The sequence below is a fragment of the Quercus suber genome, unplaced genomic scaffold (assembly GCF_002906115.3).
Source record: "Quercus suber isolate HL8 unplaced genomic scaffold, Cork oak 2.0 scaffold_1094, whole genome shotgun sequence".
Lineage (NCBI taxonomy): Eukaryota > Viridiplantae > Streptophyta > Magnoliopsida > Fagales > Fagaceae > Quercus > Quercus suber.
Window position 1 is genome coordinate 88005 of NW_027070499.1, and position 22877 is coordinate 110881.

The 22877-nt window shown below is 33.7% G+C and overlaps 2 protein-coding genes across 2 annotated transcripts; both read right to left on the bottom strand.

Annotated features, from left to right (window-relative positions):
- Window positions 1–3416: 3416 nt before the first annotated feature.
- On the bottom strand, window positions 3417–12740 carry LOC112003828 (nuclear pore complex protein NUP98B). Its single transcript, XM_065769249.1, has 10 exons — window positions 12570–12740; window positions 11224–11372; window positions 10753–10840; window positions 9289–9844; window positions 9073–9085; window positions 8778–8812; window positions 7292–7389; window positions 5727–5852; window positions 4741–4830; window positions 3417–3781 (listed from the first exon to the last, which is right to left on the bottom strand). Exons 1-10 carry the CDS (start codon window positions 12627–12629, stop codon window positions 3665–3667), a joined length of 1332 nt encoding a protein of 443 aa, XP_065625321.1. The 5' UTR covers window positions 12630–12740; the 3' UTR covers window positions 3417–3664.
- Window positions 12741–14852: 2112 nt separating this feature from the next.
- Window positions 14853–18413, bottom strand: LOC112003827 (UDP-galactose/UDP-glucose transporter 4). The gene is made up of 7 exons (XM_024036045.2): window positions 18034–18413; window positions 17318–17346; window positions 17033–17234; window positions 16551–16793; window positions 16341–16442; window positions 15715–15822; window positions 14853–15356 (listed from the first exon to the last, which is right to left on the bottom strand). Exons 1-7 carry the CDS (start codon window positions 18157–18159, stop codon window positions 15111–15113), a joined length of 1056 nt encoding a protein of 351 aa, XP_023891813.1. The 5' UTR covers window positions 18160–18413; the 3' UTR covers window positions 14853–15110.
- Between the last annotated feature and the right edge of the window lie 4464 nt (window positions 18414–22877).

Below are 22877 nucleotides of genomic sequence, written 5' to 3' on the forward strand. Positions count from 1 at the left end.
TAATAATGGAAACAACATAAGAGAAACTGAATAGTACGCTGAATATTATTAATTTAAAGAGAGAAATTACACAACACTATTTGGACTGAGGCGCGGCACTCGCTCTCTTTAAGGAGATTCAAGCCCTTGGTTGACTAATCTTTGTAACCGGTGCAGACCTTCTCTGACTTGCCTCCCCCAGGATACAACAGCCCAACAAATGTTGTATGGCTAGAACAGCTTCTGCACAAAGTGTTCGAGCCCAAAGCTCCACCAGAAGAACACCTTTCTTTGGCCTGAAATTTTTCAAGTATTTAGGAATATTATTGAATTCACTCTCTCACACAACACTCTTTGCTTTTAACTATTTTCTTCATTCACTCTTGATATGAAATTAGTCCATAGCATAGCCGTATATATAGTCTTCCAACCCTTCACATAACCTACATGTTATTTATTAATTTAGAAAACTTCTCTTAATTTATTTAATCTAACTTACATACAAGTAACTCTTTCTTTAACAAATTATAACTCATCTCTTTATTCATCTTCCGTCATTTTGAGTTTCAACATATTTAATTTAAAATGTACTAACACTAATTCTTTAACAATAGAAAAGGAACTCATGATAAAAATATTTGATTAAAGATGTTATGGAAAAATAACTACTACTTCTCTATTATAAACTTTCCTCGATCAATCCGAGGAAGACTAACATACAAGGATAATAACAATATAGATGAAGGTGTTACAAGGCTATTTATAATCTTTTATCTTAACTTAATCTTTTTTCAGATTTGCGGCACAGAAAAAGCTTTTTTTTTTTTTTTTCTATTTATAGGATGATTGTAGCCATCTTAGCTGTCCACTTGTAGGCCAAATGATTTTCCTAGTGGGATACTTGTCCCATCCAAAGTTTTACCCGAGCCGTTCATTGAACCATAAAAGGGAAATGTTCAAGGTTTTTGAGGTTAAACCGAGATTCTTGAGCCCATACTCTATAAATTCATTGAAGGGCAAGCTGGGCTTGGGTCTATTCTATCAACCTGAAGAAGTGTCTCAAATCCAGTCACTACAAATAAAATTCATGCTTCTTTAACTACAAAACAAAATAAATAAATAAATATAGACTAAACAAAAATCGCACACAAAATAAGAAACACTTATTTTGTATGTTATACTTTGTTAATGTGTTTTAAAATATGAAATGTTTAAGAAATGCTTATTTTGTATGTAATATTTTGTTGAATATGAAATAAATATTAGTTTTTATTTTCACAATTTTTTTTTTGGTTTTAAGTTTTGGCCCCTCCCAAGTATGAATCCTGGTTCCGTCCCTGCTTGTGATGTCTACTAATTAGAGGTATGATTTTGAAATTTCTGTTTGAAGATGATAGAAACTCATGGCCAGAAGAAAGACAATAAAATGCTGCCTAAAGATGATAAAGAAGCATGAGTAGAAAGAAAGTCGATAGAGAAGGATACCAATCAACGTGGTTTGTAATATCCAGACAAGATGTTTAAGGATGCTTGATCAGAAGGAAATTTAAAAATTGAGTGTAGAGGAAAGATGCATATGTCTATTGTGTGTTCTTGAAATCATTAAGATTGTCTTATCATAAACTATCACATAAGGTTGTCAAAACATTGCCTACAGAAGAGAATGAATTAGGATGAGCTTATAAAGTGACTAGCAACAATAGTGAGAGAACCTTCACACTGTCTACCACAAAGAATATATTAGGATGAGCTTGCAAAATAACCGGTATAGATGATGAGAGAAGGAACATAAATCTGCGAATTAATGGAGACCGTTGAGGCCTAGCTCCGATACCATATTAGAAAAGATAACACACACACCCATATACACATATATATTCTATGCTAGAGAATGCAATGCATAACTTTGACATCATGATAAAGTGCATGAGAAAATATGAAAAGAAAAAAATAAAAATAGTAGAGAAAAAATTCATGAAATTAACCTGATTTGACTAAAAACATAAATTATTAGTGGAAATTGGAAAACCCACTCTTTACCATTAAGTGTTATTAATTACAATAAACCTATTGAAAATTTGGAAGGGATTTATAGCAGTCTAAGGATTTATTTGTATTTGTCGTTTCTCCCCAAAAAAAAAAAAAGATTTATTTGTTTAGGCTGAAAAATGGGTGGATAGAATTAGAAAACTCAGGAAAGAAAAGTGGGTCATTTTCTTTGTTTGGTTCACATGGAGGATGGGGAATAAAAAGTAGGTTTGGGTGTTTTCTACCGGGCCCACATAAACAATATCCACGTAATGGGGAAAAAAAAGGGCGAGAAAAAGTGTGTCAGTGGATGAAAATTACGTTTCTACTCATTTCCTTTCCCTGCGCCATTATTAACTCTATACACTATCTTCTTCCTTCATTTTTTAACTATTATTTCTTCTTTTCCTCACTTTCTAATTAGGATAAAACTGCACAACTAATTCCAAAATTTTTTTTTTCTAACGTATAAAGTTAGTGGACAAATAAATATAATATAATAAGTAGAATGTGTTTATTTTTATAAGATGCAATACTTACTAATTTAGATGAAATTTATACACTCACTTTTCTATTCTTCTATTTTTTCATTGTCATATTCAAATGGACCCTATTATGATTATTTTGTTTGTCCTCCAAGTAAGATTAGATAATTATTTGGATTAGAATTATATCGGATTTGGGCCTCTGACCTGGATTGGACTTTAATATTTTTAACATGACTTATAATACACGGCTACTATAATTGCACTGCAAGTAGGATTATGATTACTTTGTTTGCACTCCAAATAAAATTATGATTATTTTGTTCACACTCTAAGTAGGATTAGATAATGAATCTAGATTAGAGTTATATATACAAATTTGGGACTTTGACCAAGATTGGACCTTAATACCATTGAGTTCTATACTCGCATGGTTTTCTTGGAGGATATAAATAAAATATGAATTAATTATCTTATGTATTAAATATATGTATTCTTCGTCTCACGCTCGTAAGAGTCATGTGGTGTGTGAAAGAGAGAATGCATTCATCTTATGCATGACATACCTTCTTCATGTAAACAAAAGGTGTTTTCTACACCAAACCCTTATAAAATCTCCTTCAATATTAATAACATGTCAGAAGTTTCTACTATATTTTGCTCTTAACGCTTACAACTTGATTAGCTACATTATTATTCCGAACGTGAATGAAACTAAAGCCGAATGATTTGTCGTGGAATTGTTTTTTGTTTTTCTCAATGATTTGTTGGCTTCTTTTTCACGTAACATAAAGATATGGAAGCTGATTAATCTTTGACAACCACGTGCAAATAGTAAAACTGTTCGGGGTAAAACACCAAATAGTAGTGGTGATGAATTCAGTAGTAGGCACCCAAGCACCCCTTAAATGGTTCAAAATCCAATTTTGCAGCAAAATATAATCAATTTCATTACTCTCTTTATGGTACAAGTACAGTGGCCTCTTAACTACGTACATTTAAAAAAAAAAAAAAAACCCTCCAGGTTTTGGAGCCCCAAAAAACATCTGGCTAACAAAGCCACCCCTTGCAAAATTTAAAAGGTAATTATGAGGAAAAATGAAAGTCACTGAGGACTAAGTTACATTGTTGAAGGTCCATGTAACACATTAAGCCATTGCTTAAAGTTTTATTCATGATGCAGGGGCATATTCTTGCATTGCTGTAGCCAGCTTATTTCGATCTTCCTCCGTTTTTGTCCTAATTAAGAAGGTTCGTGCAACAACTTTATCACTTCCATCATTATCACCCTACAAATATAGAGAGAAACCAAACAATTCATAATCCATAACATAAGTTACAAGACAACAGCCTCAAGGAATAATACTTAAACATAGAAAAGAATAGCTGTATAAGACATCCAGATCATATTTTACTGATGTTCTAAACCATCAGATTCAGGCCTCTCTTTTCTTTTTCTTTTTTCTTTTTTATGAGTAGGCCTCTATTTGATTAACACTTCTTGAATTACAAGTCGCATGCTGACTACCACAAAAATTTGTGTGTTAGTTCTTTTGGGACAAGAAACAGAATAGCAAACCAAATTCACACAAAGCAGGTTGTTGCGGGAGCAATTTTAACTAGAGTTGAAATTTCTTCAGAGGGGCATCTTAGAGCACCATGTTTCTATGTTTCTACACATGTTATTAGATTATAGATAATAAATTGAAAAAAAAAAAATGCATTAACCATAATAGCAAAAGATGCATTCGTGTCATGATCCACGAAGATATCTGTAATTTTGTTTATAGGGTCAAAGATATTAGGGTTTAATACAAAGAGACCTCCAGTGATATGGGTCATTTATGAAACACACCCTCTATGCTATAAAATTGACTTTTTAAACCCTTGGTTTTAAAAATAATGCAATTGACCCCTTTTGTTAGACTTCTGTCACTTTTATTGGACAGAAACTAACTACAAGAGAATAGGTGTTGCGTGGGAATACGTTGCTGACTTGTTGTGTGTTATGAACTGGAAAATAACACCGTGCATGTGATTTGGCTCATGTGATGCCAATGTGATCATTTTTGTCCAATAAAACTGACGAAAGTCTAATAGAATGGAAAATTGCGATCTGCTTAAAAAGTCAGTTTTATAGCACATGAATTGTGTTATAAAACTAACATGTATGTATTATTACATGTACGACAACCACATAAACTAACAAACAATGTAAATTAAATATGCAGTTTCGTCGTGTATTTACCGAAGTATGGAATATTGCAACAACGGAATTCTTCTGCAAATTTGTCTTGATGCCAGGGTATAGCAAAGCATTAAGCAGCAGTTTCCCAACCTGTAAGGAGTAAATGTTAGAAAAGAGTGATATATTTTATTTTGATAAGTAGAGAGTGAAACAGAAAAACAATTAAAAGATGCAATGGTTTAAAGTACATCGTATAGTGAATTATTTAACAAGATAACGTTGTGCATATAATAATAATAATATAAAGTTATATGGGAGAAAAAGAATCGTTAAATCATACTACCTCATCCCATATTATTGGTCCTTTTGTTCCATTTTCAGATTTCCCAGAATATTTTCACTTGAAAAGTCAATGGACACAATTCAAACTTTCATAACTTACCCTTTACTAAATTTGAATGATCAATACCCCCTTTTTCATTTGCTTGATTTGGAATTAGGTTAATAATGAATATGGAAAGTTGATAATGTTTTATGTCATACAATGCACTAAATGATGTCCCCTTTAAAAAGTTTCTAAGGTGGACAAAAAATATGGGATGGAGAGAGTAACAAAGAACTATTTTAGATGTATATTCCACCAGGAGGATATGGGCTGAAAACTATGGGTAGAGATTTATATTTGAAATTTTTTTTACTTCCCTGTTGCAATAAATTATTATGCAAGAATGCTTCTCAAAATCACTTTTTAGGAAATTCATTTAGTATATCATGGCTTCTACATGATCCAAAGCCAACAGTAATTCATATGACATATCATGTGTCAGCATGAAGTAAAGCTGATGAACATATTTGGCTAATCTATTTGTTATAATATAAGTCAAATTGATTATTAAAGAAAAAAGGTGAAAACTTGAGGTCAAATGCCAAACAATTGGAAAAGCATAAAAACAAAATTGAGAAAAAAATAAAATAAAATAAAAAACCCTTTTCTAGATCAAATTGTCATGCCAAATTCAATATTTAGAAGAAGCAAGGAAGCATACATCATTTCTAACAATTATTGTTGGTTTGGATTCTTTTGTACCCTTGTCGACACCCTCTTTGCATTTGATGGAAAGTTGCCCCATGCCTTTGTCTTTCCATGCATCTTTATCTGCCGGATCACTTGACTGGACAATGTGAATGAAGAAACACCATGTTACACATTGTCAGCACTAGGAAGATAACAAGATCTCAGCTCATCAACAATTAAACAGAATGCAATCAATAAGATATCATTGCAAATCATTGACATACACCCATCACCATAACTTTCTTTTCTGTCAGAGCCATCATGAGATTGATGGTCCATTTGGATTGAGGGAGAGGGAGAGGGAGGGGGAGTAGAGTAGAGTAGAGTAGATTTAACACAAAATTAGCTTTTTTAAACCAACTCTACTCTACTCCCCTCCACTCTCCCTCCTTCCCCCCTCCATCCAAACAGGCCATAAATATGGGAATACATGTGAAGAGCATTGCCAACTCATTTCTGTCAGAAGCCCTATACGAGGAAGGATGTGGATTGGACCACTACAACAACAGGCTAGTATTTGGGGAGGAGGAGGAGGAGGAGGAGGAGGAGGAAGGGGGGGGGGGGGAGGGGGGGGGGTGTTTACAGTTGCATTAACATTAGTCCCTCAAAATTTCGGACAAGCAGCCAGATTACTCCTACACCAGTTAAAGTGTTAAACAGATTCCATATGATAGACACGTGTGTTCACGCATAAACATATACATTGAACAAAGTAGCATGGTGTTGACATATAAGCAAGCTAAGGCAAGTCAGCATTGAGAGACATGTAGATTTCTTTTGTCTCATTTTTGGGCTCACATAGCTCTCCATCTAATCATCCATCAAGATAAATATCACTAGCGATGCATATTAATGGCCCATTTTCAAATTCTCAGTCAGTCCTCCCTTTAATTCAACCGTGCAATATGTGCATCTGATTAGGCATCAATGCCATGAATCTAATTGTTACAGATACTATATTAGTTTATCGTACCAAAAACCATAATACACAAACAGAGGTGTAAACATCAGTTGGCAATGAAATCAATTTAGTACATTTCTAGCCTCATGGATAGTCAACAGATGAGATGAGCAACTAGTAAATCCTGACATACAAAAGCAAGCTTGCATATGTAACATGCATGCACTGTCTTCTTGTGTCACTACCAAAATAGGAAAACCTAAAACAAAGCTCACTGATGATATCAACAGCAAAATGAGAACCTCAAATTATCATTTGAACAAGATTGAAAATGGTGAATCCCAATCTTACAAAAACTTAAATACATATAGCACTGAAATATATTCCAATTATGTAAAAAAATGTTCTTCTTAACATACAATTATGGGTGAACAGCACAAAATAAAGCAAACTTAGATCTAAAGATTATGTCCGAAGATGATATCATATAAATTTTCATGATTGAAGCCAATGGTCTTTGGACCAATTGACATTGCCTCACTCGTAAGAAGGAGATGGAGGCTGAGGTCATGGGTTCAAACCCAAGCAGTTGCATGTGTTTTTACCTATCAGGGGGAAAAATCACAACTGAATACCTTCACATAAAGCTTGCACTTGACTTCATGAACAACAACTATTCCCTTCTCCTCAGACTTTTTTACTGATGGGCTGCTAGGCTGCTCCAACTCATTTTCTATAAATAGAAAAATAAAATGCATTATATATACAATAAAAAGGACAAACAAGTCCATAAAGAAATTTTTTCTCAAAAATCATACCACCAAATTAAAGGTTCTACACACATAGCAAATACACCATGACAAACTTTAAGTGGTCTATATGCTCAGCCACAGAGCTGATCTAACATACAAAAGCAATATCTCCTATTAAACATACCTTTCTAGTTAAAAGGAAACTGGGTAAGTATTAAGAAACGAAACAAAATTCCTAATATTTATTTCCTTGTTTTCGCCTTCCTGTTTTACTTGATTTTTGTAATTTTGGTTCTTGATTTTTTGCCCCTTTTAGTACATTTCTAGTGTACTTGGGTTGGCTATGATTATTAATAATATTTTTACGTTACCTATCCACAAAAAAAAAATAAAAAAATAAAAAAATAAATAACAGAACATGAATTAAAAGAGGCATGAAACTTTATACCTTCATTTCCAAAACCAAAGAAGAAAATCCTCTTTTCATGCTAACAGAGAAAAGTTCAACACAGTAGATTTCAATTGTTCATTTGTGGATTTTCGAAATTGCAACAGGAAAAAGAATAAACAATAGTGTTCATCCACTTAGTAGACTCCAAAGTTGGCAAGACAAGAAACTGCTTTCATGTTACTGTAGAATGAGCACAATGTTTTTATCAAGTGACTAAGTGAAGATAAATTTACTATTAAAGATTGCTCGTTCCACAGCGGCAAAACAAAGAGATAGTAAAGTAAAATGTTTCAATAATTAAGATCTTTCCTTTTATTTAATTTTCCCCCATTTTGGTTATTTTCCATTCAAAATCAGCACTTGTTCCTACATGCACTAAAATTACATAAAGCCTGAAATTCCATTAAAAGTTTTTAAAATTAATGCATTTATTGAAACTCACATAATCAAAAAGCCATTAAATAATAAATATTTATGATTTCATATCTAGTAAGCCAAATGTTCAATGTTTTAAACCCCCTTCACATAAGCAATTTGACAAATCAACTCAGAAGCCCATTTAATAATGTAATGCATACAAACAAAACATCAATTGAAATCATACAAAGTAAACTGAAATAGATATCAGAGTTAATCATTATACCTAATGCTGAATGGCTAAAAAAAAAATTGAAGGACTGCTAATAGACTCTTTAAATAAAAATAAATATTAAAAAGAAGAAGAAGAAGTGAGAGTTGTCCCCAAGAGAAGATTCAAACTAGTGACTACCGCCATAAGAATGGGTTGTAGAGCTGGAGGGTGAGGTCGTAGGTACAACACCCATTGGTGCCATATTCAACTCACCAATAATAATAATAAAACCCTAAAATTATTATTATAATATATATATAAAAAAAAAAAATAATCCATTTCCTCACCACCATCTGCATCATCNCCCCCCCCAACCCACCCCCTGGCAAAAAAAAAAAAAGACACCAAATTTCAAATTGCTCAACTGGGTTTGATTAACATTGTGAAGTACTAACTCAAAGAGCTGAATTTGGTTCATGGAAGACAATGAAGATAAACCTAAAGTTTTCAACCACTTGAAGCCTCAGATTCAGAATAAATCATAGTATGTTACAAGTTTAGTAGAATTCTCCCTGGGTGTCTTTGTCTACTTTATTATTATAGTATTTTTCTAGAACTTAGAAAAGAATATTTCCCCTTTACCATGCACTAGAGTCTATATTTCATTAACTTAGTTTACACTTAGAAGTGAAATGCATTATTGCATTTGAGCAATAAAATGCAATTTCCTCACGTTCTGTGGTATATTTCTTTTCTTTTTTCTTTTTTATCTATATTTTTTTTTAATAAATAGAAAACAAATAACATCACAGAGCTATTAATATGCATTTCCCTTCCATTAAGGAATATAAAAGCATTAAAAAATATACCCACCAAAAGAGACAGGAGTCTGATTGTTTGAAAAAACTCCAGAGCTCCATAAATTTGGAAAGCTTGCAGTTGTACTCGCTGGAATAAATCCAGGGGCTTGATTGTTTGAAAATAATCCAGAGCTCAATGAAGTTGCAAAGGCTGTGGTTGTGCTTGCTGGAGTAGATCCAGGGCTTTGACTATTTGAAAGAGCTCCAGAGCTAAATGAATTTGCAAAGGCAGTGGTTGTGCCTGGAATAGATCCAGGGGTTTGACTGTTTGAAAATGCTCCAGAGCTAAATGAAGTTGCTGATAGTGTAGTTGTGCTTGCTGGAGGAAACCCAGTAGATTGGTTATTGAATAAAAGTCCAGAACTCCATGGTGTTCCAAAGCTTGAAGAGGTACCCGCTAGAGTTACGGCAGCTTTCTCTTGAGATAACTTTATCCCACTATTCTTGGTTTCATTAAACATTTTATTTTCCTTGGTTTGAGATTCTGCAGCAGAAGAGCTACCTCCCTTGGTTGCATTTGCTTTGAGCCAGTTGACAACATCACTGAACTTCTCCTGGAAAGGGAGGTTAAATGGAAATATCTTTTAAATCAGCAAATATTACAGCCAACCAGTTGACAACATCACTGAACCACTCCTGGAAAGAGAGGTTAAATGGAAATATCTTTTAAATCAGCAACAAAACAAAAAAAAAAAACCCCCAATCTCAAGAGGGAAAACATTATTTAGAATTAAAAGAGAATTTTGTACATGCTGCCTGCTTATAGCTATCTTCCATGGCAAAGTATAAGTAATATGATAGTGACCGAATTCTAGTTCTAGTTCTATCTTCCATGTGGACATTTTCCCATGTCAAAGTAAAGCAGACAAGAATTAGGAGCTACTGTGGAACAGGCCAGAGGACATGCTTTAAACCAAAATGCTCCAAGCGTAATAGAAAGATTATTCAGTCTTACCACTCTACAAGGGCATATCCCAAGTGACAATACACCTTTAAATCTCATAACATGTGTGGGTATGTAAATTCATTAAAAAATGTAGCTGAAATGAGAATGTTAAGATGGATACAAGGAAATATGAGGAAAAAAATACTTTGAAATGAGGAAATTCTTTTATAGATTAGGGGTGATTCCTATTGATTAAAAGAAGAGTGGGTTGATGGTAGTGGTTGTTGTTGTGTTGTTGGACATGTTTGAAAAAAAAATAAAGGCCATTTAAAACTTTGGTCCACACAATCACTGGTAATCTGAAAAACTAATTAATTTCTGCATATATGACATAGTTACGCATGCATACAGCATCTCTAAATAAATGTAGATAAACCCACCAAATTAGCTTTTGCAATATAGAATTTCAACTATCACACTGACAAAAAGATGTTAAGAAAGTAGAATTTCAGAACTGCATACACCTAAGAAATATATATCAACTTACGAATAGATAAAACATTTTATTGGAATTACCATAATGTTTGAAGCATGAGCAAGGTAGTCCCGGACACCATCTTCCCAAAGTTCATCAGGGTGGTTCTTCAATTGTGCTTGGACCCAACTGTTCAAAATAAGCAAACTGGCATATTAGTAGGGAAAATTTGAAACTATTCTGCAGGGTACATACAATTAAAAACAAAAACATGCAGGAAAATATTTTTTTGATAGGTATGAAGGCAAATATTAACATGAAATATAACTAACAATTCCAAAAGTCAATAGAACATTGAAGTATTATAGAAACTCTATAAAATATAAAGGAGATTAAATCATGAGGATGTTGAAAAATTATGCAGAGTAAAGTTGCAGAAATTAACTGCTGTTAATAACAAAAGACAGATCACTCGGTATCAACTGCAGTAAGGGGATATCCACAAGTTACATGGTGAATGCAGTTGTCAAATGGCAGAACAAAAAAGAAGACAGATATTAAGAAAGGTGGACCTTGCAAACTGGGTATTGAGAGCTCTCACATGCTGACAAGATGACTTAGCCCGTTGCATATCCAATGGAGGTGTCGTCATCAACTGCTGAGATGGCTCTGCCCTATGAACATCAGCACTAGATCCTTCCATCACTCTTTTATTACGGAACTGCATCACATTGAAATTAATAAACGATAATAAACCTCCACACAGTCGTTACCAAGACAAAACCACATAAAAGAGAACTGGGAACATGCAGTTGCACAGAGAAGAAAAAACAAAACAAACGCACGCACATTTTCACAGCCAGCCACCAACAATCCTGTCATGTCTTTGGAGGACAAAATCACCAGCAATTTTTTTGAGATCCAACAGACATTGTTGCCCATTTTGGGAATTATTTCAAGATTCCAATAACCTAACATCAAACACAACCCATTTCAAAAGAAATTTTTATTGTCATGGAAATTCTTCCGACAACCATTTCAATTTAGCTTTCTCAGCATCTTAATACGTGCATTATTGCAAAGCGTTTGTTACAACAGCATGAGGGGGAATAGCATGTTAAACTGATGATAAATTCTCGCATTTGATTTAAAGGTCTTATATAGATTCAACCAAAGCACCCCACCCCACTTAACTTTTTAACAACCCAGTGAAAAGACCAAAAATCTAAATATCTAAATTGAAGTTAAGCAAGAATAAACCACTACTTTTTCAACTACCCACTTAGTTCTAAACGAAACACATAAAGTTCACTGCTGCACTTTTCTCCACTTTCCTTTGCTTCCTCACTCTTGCTCAAAATAACCCAAGTGGAGAACTGGGGTTAACATATCACATTTTCTCCTATAATTTACTGACAAAAATTTATCCAATAATAAACCCAATTATTATTATTCAACACTTATACTTCATAGAATGAAAAATAATAATTATAAAAAAATAAACACATAATTTTATTTATTTTATAAAATCCACAGCTTCAGCCATAACATGAAACACTATGCACGCTTACTAACAAATAAATAGCCAATTAAAAAATAATTATAATTATTTTGAATGTTTATATTGTTCAAGTATTTAGCACTTATTATCCAAAATTCCAAATTAATCCAAATTATCTTACTGAGCTCAGAATGCAAAGATATTTCCGCTTCCCAAATTTTAAAGTTAAAAATAGAAAAAATTTACTTTCATTTTTCTTTTCCTAGTAATCCAACAGAGCCAAAATACTTAAAAATTAAAAAATTTAGCATGTTAATAAACACCAGCTTCAGTAACTAATTTAGAGCAAAACGAATACGCGAAATTCGGACAAAGAAGATAGAAAAATATTATTGTTAAAAAAGTACGGATACTCACAGCCGTGTCGTTCGTGTCGGGAATGGAGTCGGACACGGCAAAACGTTTCGTCCCTTTCATGATTGTTAAGAAAAAGCGCAAGGCGGAAAAGGTTTTTAGGGTTTTTTCTTCTCTTTCAAAAATAAAATCAGCTTTTTGTTTCAGGCTATTTGTTTTGTTTTGCTTAAAAGGGTAGAGTCTTTTTTTTTTTTTCAGTTTTTTAGTTTAAAAATAGGAGCCGTTGGATCGGGTGGGGAACGAATTTTCAATTGGGGCCGTTGGATCGGGTCGACAATGGTGGGTGCTCAGTTGAGAAGCTAGGACTCGGTGGGTCTTTTTTGGTCTAGTGCAGAGAAAGGAGTGTTCAGATGGGCCACGTGCTACTTGGGATTTTTTTTTTTTAATAATGTGGATGCCCATGCTGCTACTGGGGCCCACTACCAAAAACCAAAATGAGAGCAATATGGGCTGGCCCAGTTCAAACCCGAAGTCCAGGCTTTTAGGGATTACAGGGTCTTTTTAAGTTTTGAGCCAAGATTTCAGTTTTATAAGAATAAGCCTATGCCCTATGCCCAAGCAAGAATCATTCCTTGCTTAGTTTGGATCAGTTTCCAATACTTGACCCAGTTTGAAATCACAAGAAAGATACAAGATGGATTCGGACCGCTTTAAGAATCGGAAAATATTGATTTCACTCTCATTGATATACTCTATATATACAACATTATACTTTTTATTCATTTATTGTTATTGATGTTCATATTTATAATGTGAAATAGATGATGTATACAGATGATATATACTAACAAGTATGAGAAAATCAATGCTCTTTCAAATACTCGTATTGAGGAGGACTACTTTTGCTTTTTCTTTAGAATAATATATCAAAACCCCATGTGGTTTCCCATAAAAGCATACATCTCTTAGATGTTTTGAATGTAATACTTAACCTCCTATGGTTGGGTTGGCAATTAGAGGAGTAATAATGATGACGACAATGGATTGGTTACAGACACAAAGGTGAGTTTGAGGCATAAATTGTTTTGCTGTGACTAAACCATAGCCCATAAGGGAATTTTGTGCAGTTTTTCCTTCATCTGTTTTAGGCATCTCAATAAATAGAGCCAAAAAGAATATAGACTCCACGGAATTAGCTCCATCTTCATCTTTGGCAACAAAAACACTTAAAGAGGAAAAGAAGAGATGCGAACCATTCTCTCACTATTACACAAAACTGACCATCTAGCCACATTATATACTACAAAAATAACTTCTCTCAAATCACAAATTACCAAAGTGTTAGAGAAAACCAGTAAAAGAATTATAGCTTGAAATAGTAACGAGTTTGATTGACCAGTGAGGAAGAATCGTAGAGCATTTCTAAGAAGAATGACGTGAAGAACTTTTTTTTTTTTTTTCCCATTGTAATACTTATTTTGTGGTGGATTCAAACCCTCCTAATAATAATATTGTATACCAATTATTAGTTGATGCATAGGGAGCGTGTTACCTAGACTTTTTTGTACTTGATTTTATTTATATCATAAAATTTAGACCCATCAGGTTAAAGGGTTTAACATGGAGAGAGAAACACCCCTAATACTTCAAGACCCTCCTTACATTACTTGATTAGACTTTTTGTTCATGTGACGTGCTCACTTTGAAAATAGATTCCTTTAAAAAAAAAAAAAAAATACTAAGAAAGAAAAATCTTATTTTTTAAGCACTTAGAGCAAACGGTGCACTTTTGGGAAATACTAGACCAGAGTCATCATTAATTGTTATATATGACACTCGTGACCGACTATCAACACTTTTCTTTTATTAAAAAAAACAAAGCTTTATTGATTTATAAATGAAGTACACCATCTGTTTCATATGGATATTTGATGGATGAACTCTTTGGGTTTTTTGGCTGGTTCTCTATCATGGTCTTTTTAGATGTGGTTAAGAAAGGGAATTAAACAAAACTAGAGCATCAGCAAAATGATTCCATTTCTTAACCAAATAGCTAAAAGACTATGATATAGAACCTGCCAAAAAATTCCCAGAAGTACATCCTACAATTAACACAATCAATTGATTGAAAATAACAGATGATAACGATGGCCCATTATCTCAACTTAAAATAAATATCCAGCGTCGAAAAAGAATCTACTCGTATCAGCTATGAAATATCAATTTCATTATCTTCAATCAAATCACAAGATTGTTTTTTCAAGAAACAGTAACATTCCCTTTGTTTTGATGTTGCCATGAGTCATTATTTTAAAGATTTTTCCTTCTTGCTATTTAGGAACAAAATTCACCAAATTCACACCTGTTAATTCACTTTCTATAAAGCTTAAAATTATATATCATTCCTCCCTAGTTGAATTTTCATCATACTAGTTTTCTATATCTCACTCTCCTCTTTCTTCTCTCTTGTGCCTTCTATCCACCTCTATGACATAGGTGAATTAGGGAACCCCCAAATAACAAAATGGCAAAAAATAAAAAATAATTAAAAAATGAACTACTTTTTTTTTTTTTGTTGATATCAATGAACAACTACAATGATCTTCAAACTAAAGGCCTTCTCTCTTCCTCCACTACACCTCCATTTGCTGGCAGGCTATTGTCTGCTTTGATGGATGGTTTTCTATGCTTTGCAATGGCACTGCCACCCGGCAGCTTGTTTTCAGGCAACATCTTCAGGATGATTCCCATAGCTATGAGCAACAACCCCGTCCCATGCTGTTCAGTTAATGGCTTGGTAAATATCAAGAATGACAGCAACAGAGTGACTGCCTTTCTAGCAGTTGTTATCTGCATGCCGACACCAAACAAAAACCCAAAAGTTAATTTCCATGAAAAATGCTGTTATGAGATCCTAAAATTTAAATATTCCACAATATTTGAACCTTTGTATCCTACAAGCAAACATAGCAATGTTAGTGAAACCTAGAAATGGGAGTGGTGACCTCAGGAAAGACAATAAAAACAGATGTACGCATTAAAAAAAAAAAAACAGAGAAAAAAACACATAATATGCTTCATTCATATCCTGTATAAAAAATCCAAAGGAATTCCTCACCAATCTTAAGCGAATTTCATCGTAACGTAAAATAATAGAATAAAAAAAATATATATGGAAATGCAGTTTGGAGAACAAATGTGTATTTACCATGGCAGTGGTGGCAGCCCCAAAAATGGCAATGAGTGATAAAACAGACACTTGCCCGATGAATGTGGCCATGGCTTCAAACACTAACACCCCATATACATACGGGTGCTGCAATGCATTCACAAAAGCATTATAAGAATAATAAAAGACATAAAAGAAAAGATTGATAATTATCAGAACATTAAATATGAAGAGTAAAGAAGCAATAAAGGGAGGCAGCAATTGATACCAAAGTCAACTATTAGGGTAACAGTATATTACTCTGATTTGCGAATTTTCAATTAGCCAAAATAGACAAATGGACCACCCCCCCCAACCCCCAAAAAAATCCCCATCGTTGGTTGCATGTAGCTCAATAGTAATATTGATATTATATAAGGTCCAACCACGTTTAAACTTAATTAAAAGCTAGCCTTCGTGACTAAGTTGTGAGCTTCTATTCAGCATTAAATAAAATAAGAAAGTGGAATCAGCAACTAAATTATTGATTTCTCCAAGAATAATTTTTTTAGTAGAAGTTGAGGGCATGCTATGTGTGATTTGACTGCAAAAGCATTTCCATTTCCCAGTTACAGTATAGGAGAAGAAAGGGAGAAAATCAAAAACAAAGTAAGCATTGTTCTTACTTCTGAACAAGAATTCCAAGCCTTAAACAGCTCTCCTGTTAAAATCATTGGTGGAACTAAAAATGGCAACCCAACTACTGTCGAGCAGAATAGCATCTCTGTCTGTCAGTAGAAAAATAAAACAATTTTAAGTTAGAATAAAAGCAATTTTTTGTTGTTTTGGTAAAGATTCCTTTTTACAATCATAAACACAAGGGAATGATGAGTCACCTGTGTGGTATCAGGATTCATGGTAAAAATTGCTTCTTGAAAATTTCCCAGAAAGGCATCCATGATTAGAGCACCCATTATCATTACGACACCAAAAATGCTAAAATTAGGAGATGTATGGGCATCTGCTAAGGTGAAAAGGATCAGACCAATTACTAGAAGCAAAGCGGAGATGTATTCATGAATTGGATATTTCCTTCTCAAGCCAGGAATGAAGGCACCCATTATCATGACAGGCAGGACCTGAATTCCCAAAATTACAGACGTATATGTCAGAAAAAGAAAAGGCATCTTTGATTAGATATTCTACATTTCCGAATAATGTATATGAATTCTGGCTCAATCAAATGATATCCAATACAGTAAAATTCTCAAAACTTTTATCTAGATTTCCAGAATTATAACAAAATGAAGTTGATCAACAACAGATTTAGAAGTCAAAAAGTATTATTGCCACAAACACATATTCCTTCATCATTTACCTTTGTTGATTTGAACATGATCTGTGCTGGATAATTAAGAAAGGCCAAGGACCCCTTTGTTAATCCATGAGAGCCCATAAGAACAGCAGAGAGTTTCACATACGTCTTCCAAGGGTTCACCATTTGCTTGGGGGTGAAACCTTGTAAGTATATGAGTATCAAGTAGACAAATCCTTGCACAAAGGTGAAATACCAACCATAGCTGGAAACCAAAAAAGTAAGTAAATACACTGATAGAATTGACAAATGAACAAATTAAAATGATGCACAAGACTTAAATTTCACCTGAATTGAAGCCGATTATACACATATTCCTGAGATCAGCCACAAAATACATGTCAGTGCTCAGACAAGAAAAGGGTTTCATTTCAAGTAATTTGATATTCATAGAATAAGGTTAATGGGGGAAGTCAAATACTAGTTAGCCTGAGAACAGAACAGAGAGATAATAATACAAAAGTCCTGGTACAACATAGCACTGACAACCCTTTACAAAATTTGAAGTACAACCAATGAATTTGACAAATTATGCGGAAAGCTACAGCCTACAGTGCAAATTGCAAAAGCCTTACACCACTGTTTGGTTACAGAGAAGCAGTGGAAAAAGTGAAGGGAATTCAAATTTTTGGTTCCCAAAATTTCCAATCAATTTAAACCCAGGGAAACAAAAATCAGTAAACCCCCACTCAGATGTATAGTTATCATTTTTTTTTTCAAATCCAAAACAACACGAAACATTGAAATTTGAGATTCCATTTTATTCTCTTTTCCCAATACATTCTAAGCAACCAAACAGAGGACACCAAAAGTATGAAACGCATGCAAGATTAAAATAACCATAAGCAAAACGACCAATCACCAAAACGAGAAATACCCATCAAAATCAAACCCCAAACAAACACAAATCCCCAGAAAAAATCAATAAAAATGCGAACTTTATCAAATTCTTCTAAAAGAACAGAGGAAAAAAAAAAAATAAAGTCAACTTGGAATGAACAAACCTCACAAATGCCATTAACAAGGTAACCAAAGAAGAACCCAGAAGAGCAAATAAGGAATTGCTGCCATCTAGGCCGATCAGAGAGTGAAATCCCAAAGAGTGACCTTGCTTGCTCCTCGTTCTTCATTTTTTTCTTTTCTCAAACCCCTGAATTTTTCCGATCCGTTTCAGTGAAAATAATAAATAAAAACCAATCCAAAATCGAAACGCTGATATAAACAAAAGTCAAAAGAAGGTCCCAGACTCTAGCTAGCTGTATCAGGCAGACTTTGGCTGTATCAGCTTTGCATGACGTTTCTCCTCTTAAAACAAATGAGAAAAAAATGGCGGGTGTGGGGTTTATTACATGGAAAAGAAAAGTATTTGATGTGGGATCAACAACCTTTTCTGATTCTCACTCTATCTTTTAACCTATTAAAAATGAGCAAGTGTGAGACAGGTTGCATTTCGGTAAACCAAATATGGGCGAGACTTGAAAGCAGGAAGGTATTTAGACTTTTACACAGAGAGAGATATAGTGCTGAGAGACTAGTGAGGTTGACGATTTTTACCGAAAATATAGGATATACCAAAAGTTGAATTTTGTAGGAAACTATCCTTTTCTCGCGACAATTATATACTAGGATTTGGTTAATATTGTGGTGTGAAACTGAAAAAGCATTCGCTAATCGCTACAACAGCTTTTAAATTGTTGTGGATTTGGTACAAGCACAACTTTTTTTCCTACATGGGTTGGTACCCATGGGTATTTGTGCTTTGTTGTTTATTTCCCCTTTTAGGATTAAAAGTTAAAACATTTATTGTAATATATATATATATATATATGTGTGTGTGTGTGTGTGTTTATTTTTGGGTTAAAAAATGGTCATATTAATAGAATTGCCCGCTAAAGAGGGTATCCATTACAAAAAGATTATTCATAACTAAAATAGTTACAAAAGAGTTATCAATTGCTAAGATCTCTATAACAAATAAATGAGGGGTTATATAATAAACAAAAGGCTACTATCGCACACTTTAGGTGTAATAGTTACTGCACAAATATAAGTGTTTGTAGAATGTGGGCTTATAAGGGGTAAGAGTTGGAGTTCAAGTTCCTAAGAAGGAGCTTCACATACATATACACTTAAATTAGACTAGAGTAGAATTCTACCTTGAATTAAAAAATAAATAAATAAAAACAAAAGGCTCTAGTTAAAAGCAGCCAATTTTTGCTAGTTTATATGCAATCAAACAAAGTAGTTGATGTTGTACTTAAACCCTTCTCTTTTTTTTTTTTTTTTTTTTAAGTCTAATAAATCAATGAAAATGAGTTTCTTAAACGAGCACAAAGTTTCTTATTGGGAGGAGCTATTATCTACTAAAGGTGTTCATCGATCGATGTCACAAATTTCTAAGTAATTCTAACGCACCAACCAATGATTTTAATTTTCAGATGTGCTAAACCATTGTTGCACTATAGTCTACAGAGGTTAGAGGGGTGTTTGGTTTGTATTTTTAAACAACTATTTTCATTTTTTAAACAACATTTCATGTATTTTTACACACTTTTTCACTCACACGTATTTCTATAAATGTTTTCAAATAATAATTTTTAGTTTTTAAACACATGTACCAAATGAGCCCTAGAAATCTAAATCGAGTTTTTTACTACAATTTTCATTGCAATCTATCAATTTAAGGTAGTTGGGGGGGGGGGGGGGCCCATTCGAGAGAACGTGCAGCAGAGTTTTGAGGGGCTATTGTGGGGTCCGTGGGCCTGATAGCCTCGGCCCATCATATAGCAGGCCCAAGGCCCATGCCGAGGATCGCAAGCTATTCCTGAAGAAAAGGGGGGAAGCTTATTCTCCTGGATCCACGCCGAGGATACCTTGTCCTCGGCCTGACAAGGGTGATTTTGGGGAGAGGTTAACCCCCAAAGTAAGCTGTCACTATCGCATTGAATGCACTCAACCAACCCCCTGGCCGCATTAATGGGGAGGTAACCCCTTGGCAGGATAACGTTGGTTAGAGTGAGCCACTTGAGTGCGGATAAGGCCTCTGATGGGACGTACAACCAGAAGAAAAGCAAATAGACGATCAACAGATGGAAACAGGAGATAGGAAGATGAAAACTATAAAAGAAGAGCTAGTAAAGCCAGAAGGGGAAGGGGAAAAACCTGAAGGCCTCCTCGGCCTATGGCCGAGGAGCATTCCCCTATTTGTAAGGAAACACTTAGCCATTTTTATAAGAAAAAGTCTGAGCGTGGTGATCGACGGCCAGCACCTAAGCCTGTCAGCCCACTCTCTATAAATTTATTGTGTGGGCTTGTTGGGCTGAAACCCAACACTCAATTCAAATTGGGTCCCTACAAGGTTCTATCAAAAAAAAAAAAAGGTCAGTTAAGACAGTCTCTCAACAAAAAAAAGGAAAAAAAAAAAAAAAAAGCAAATAATATTTGAAGAGAGTAATGTTTGTTAATTTTGTTCCACTCTAGATATTCCACTTGATATTTCACCACCATAACCTATCATATGTTATTTAAAAAGAAAAAGAAAATCATAACGTGTCATATATATATATATATATATATATATATTTTTTTTTTACCTTATAAAGTAACAAAAGTTTTAAATGTGGGGATAAAATCAGACACATAGTATTGTAAACATAAAATATCAAGTTTAGAAATTCAAAACAATTGAAATTGATTCACAATATATGAATTTGAATTTTTTTAATAAATGAATATTATTCTCTGCATGCAATTCTCTTACAAAAGAATAATCATCTAATTCAATTCTCTTGTAGCATTAATTCAAACACAAAGTCTTTTTATTTTATTTTATCTGAGATAGAATTATACTCTACCTTAATTTAAGTATATACATATGTGAAACTTCTTCTTAAAGACTTAAACCCCGACCCTTACCCCCTATCTCACAAGACCTTGTACTTGTAGAGTAACCATCACCCCAAAAGTGCACGATGATGATTGTTAATTCAAACACAAACTCTGTTTTACTTCAATTGGAAGACAAATATTTACAACAAAGATATGATGGATCTTTAGTTGAGCTTGTTAGAGACTCCTTGTTCTTCATGTGCTTCACATTCTTTGAATGTTGTTCATGTTTGAAGACTTTTTCCATCATTTACAACAACAAAAAACTCTCTCTCTCTCTCTCTCTCCTCTGTGTGTGTGTGTGTGTAGCTTTTGCAAGTTGCAACTAGTCACCATAAAACTTGGTACACGTATACGTTCTCTCTGTTTTTAAAGACATTTCTTCTTAAGGAGTAGTTTGGGTTCAGTGTCCAGTGGCACTGAACCCGTTAAGATGGTGACACATGTCCATTTTTGAACACGTGTCACAATCTAATTAGGTCTGGTGCATTGGAGGAACTGGACCTAATCCAAACCCCTCTTCTTAACAAGTTGTCATCAAACCACTAAGTGCCTTTTTTTTCTTTTTTCTTTTTGTTGTATATTATATTGTATTACAATCAACAGGAAATTTTTTTTTTAATTTTTATTTTAACTAAAATGTCTTTACTTATAAAGGTTAAGGTTATTGAGATTTTATAATGTTAAAATGGACATTGGCAATAAACATAATATGGCATGGAATTTAAGTGAACATCTCACAAATGAACAAAAAAATGCCTTACTTATCCCCTTTAAAAAAAAAAAAAAAAAAAAAAAAGAGTCTTACTTCAAGTTATTAAATTAAGCCTTAAAAAAAAAAACGATTCTAAAAAAAAAAAAAAAAAAAAAAAAAAAAAAAAAAAAAACCTAAATTGTATTAAGTAGGCCTTCCCCCCCCCCCCAACTACCNCAAATACACAGCAACTTCTTGATGGAAGATGAACTAGGTCAAGAACTTCGTCTTTTGATCACAATTTGCTTGAACAGAGATTGCTCAATGATAATGCAACTTGTGTCACCCTTGACGGCTCTTAAAATAATCCTTTTATATGTTTAGGGTTAGAAGAAAAGAAAGCTCAAAAACATATTCACGGATCTCAAGAAAATCAGATTGGAAATCTGAACTTTTAAATCTCGACAGGTAGCAAGTGTCGAGGTAGCTATCGAGCAGGTGTCGAGGTTTAAAAACTTTGCACTTCAGCTTGCTTTTTCTTGGACAGACCTAATGACTTCAACACTTGACCTCAAAACATTGTTTCTTGAAGTATTAAAAACACCTAGAACTACCCAATTACAAGTAGAGTGCATTTTGTCAAAGGATTAGCCAATTTACATAAATAAGTGACATATGTTCTTAATCAAGTTAAAACATATATGTCCTAACACTTCACCCAGATTAAATACTAAGTTAACAGTGTCATTGAGTTTAGCATAAAATTCATCAAATGATTCACCCTCAAACATTTTGATACTCTCAAATTTAGAAGTCAACTGTTGCAATTTATTGATTTTGACAGCTTTATTTCCTTCAAGTATAGTTTTGTAAGATATTCCATGTAGTGTATCCTACTTCTACATTAGATATCTTTCTAATTTCTTCTAGTGAAACAACATTAAATATAGCATTTATAGCCCTGCTGTTATAACTAGCAGCTTCCTTTTGAGCATCAATCCATTGAGCCAAAGAAGTAGCAGATTTTTCCCAACCAATTTCAACAAATAGTTGTACTCTCTCATCCAGAGATTTCAAGGAGGCTTTCATCCTCACCTTTTAGTATACATAATTGTTAGGTTCTAAAGGTTTAGGAATTTATGTATTTAGAACTCTAATTTGTAATATTGGCAAACCATGATCAAAACAATATGTTTAGTCTTGTTTAAACTTGCTCAAAGTTGATTAATTATTGTAAAGTTGGAATCGAGAGACTGTAGATGCATT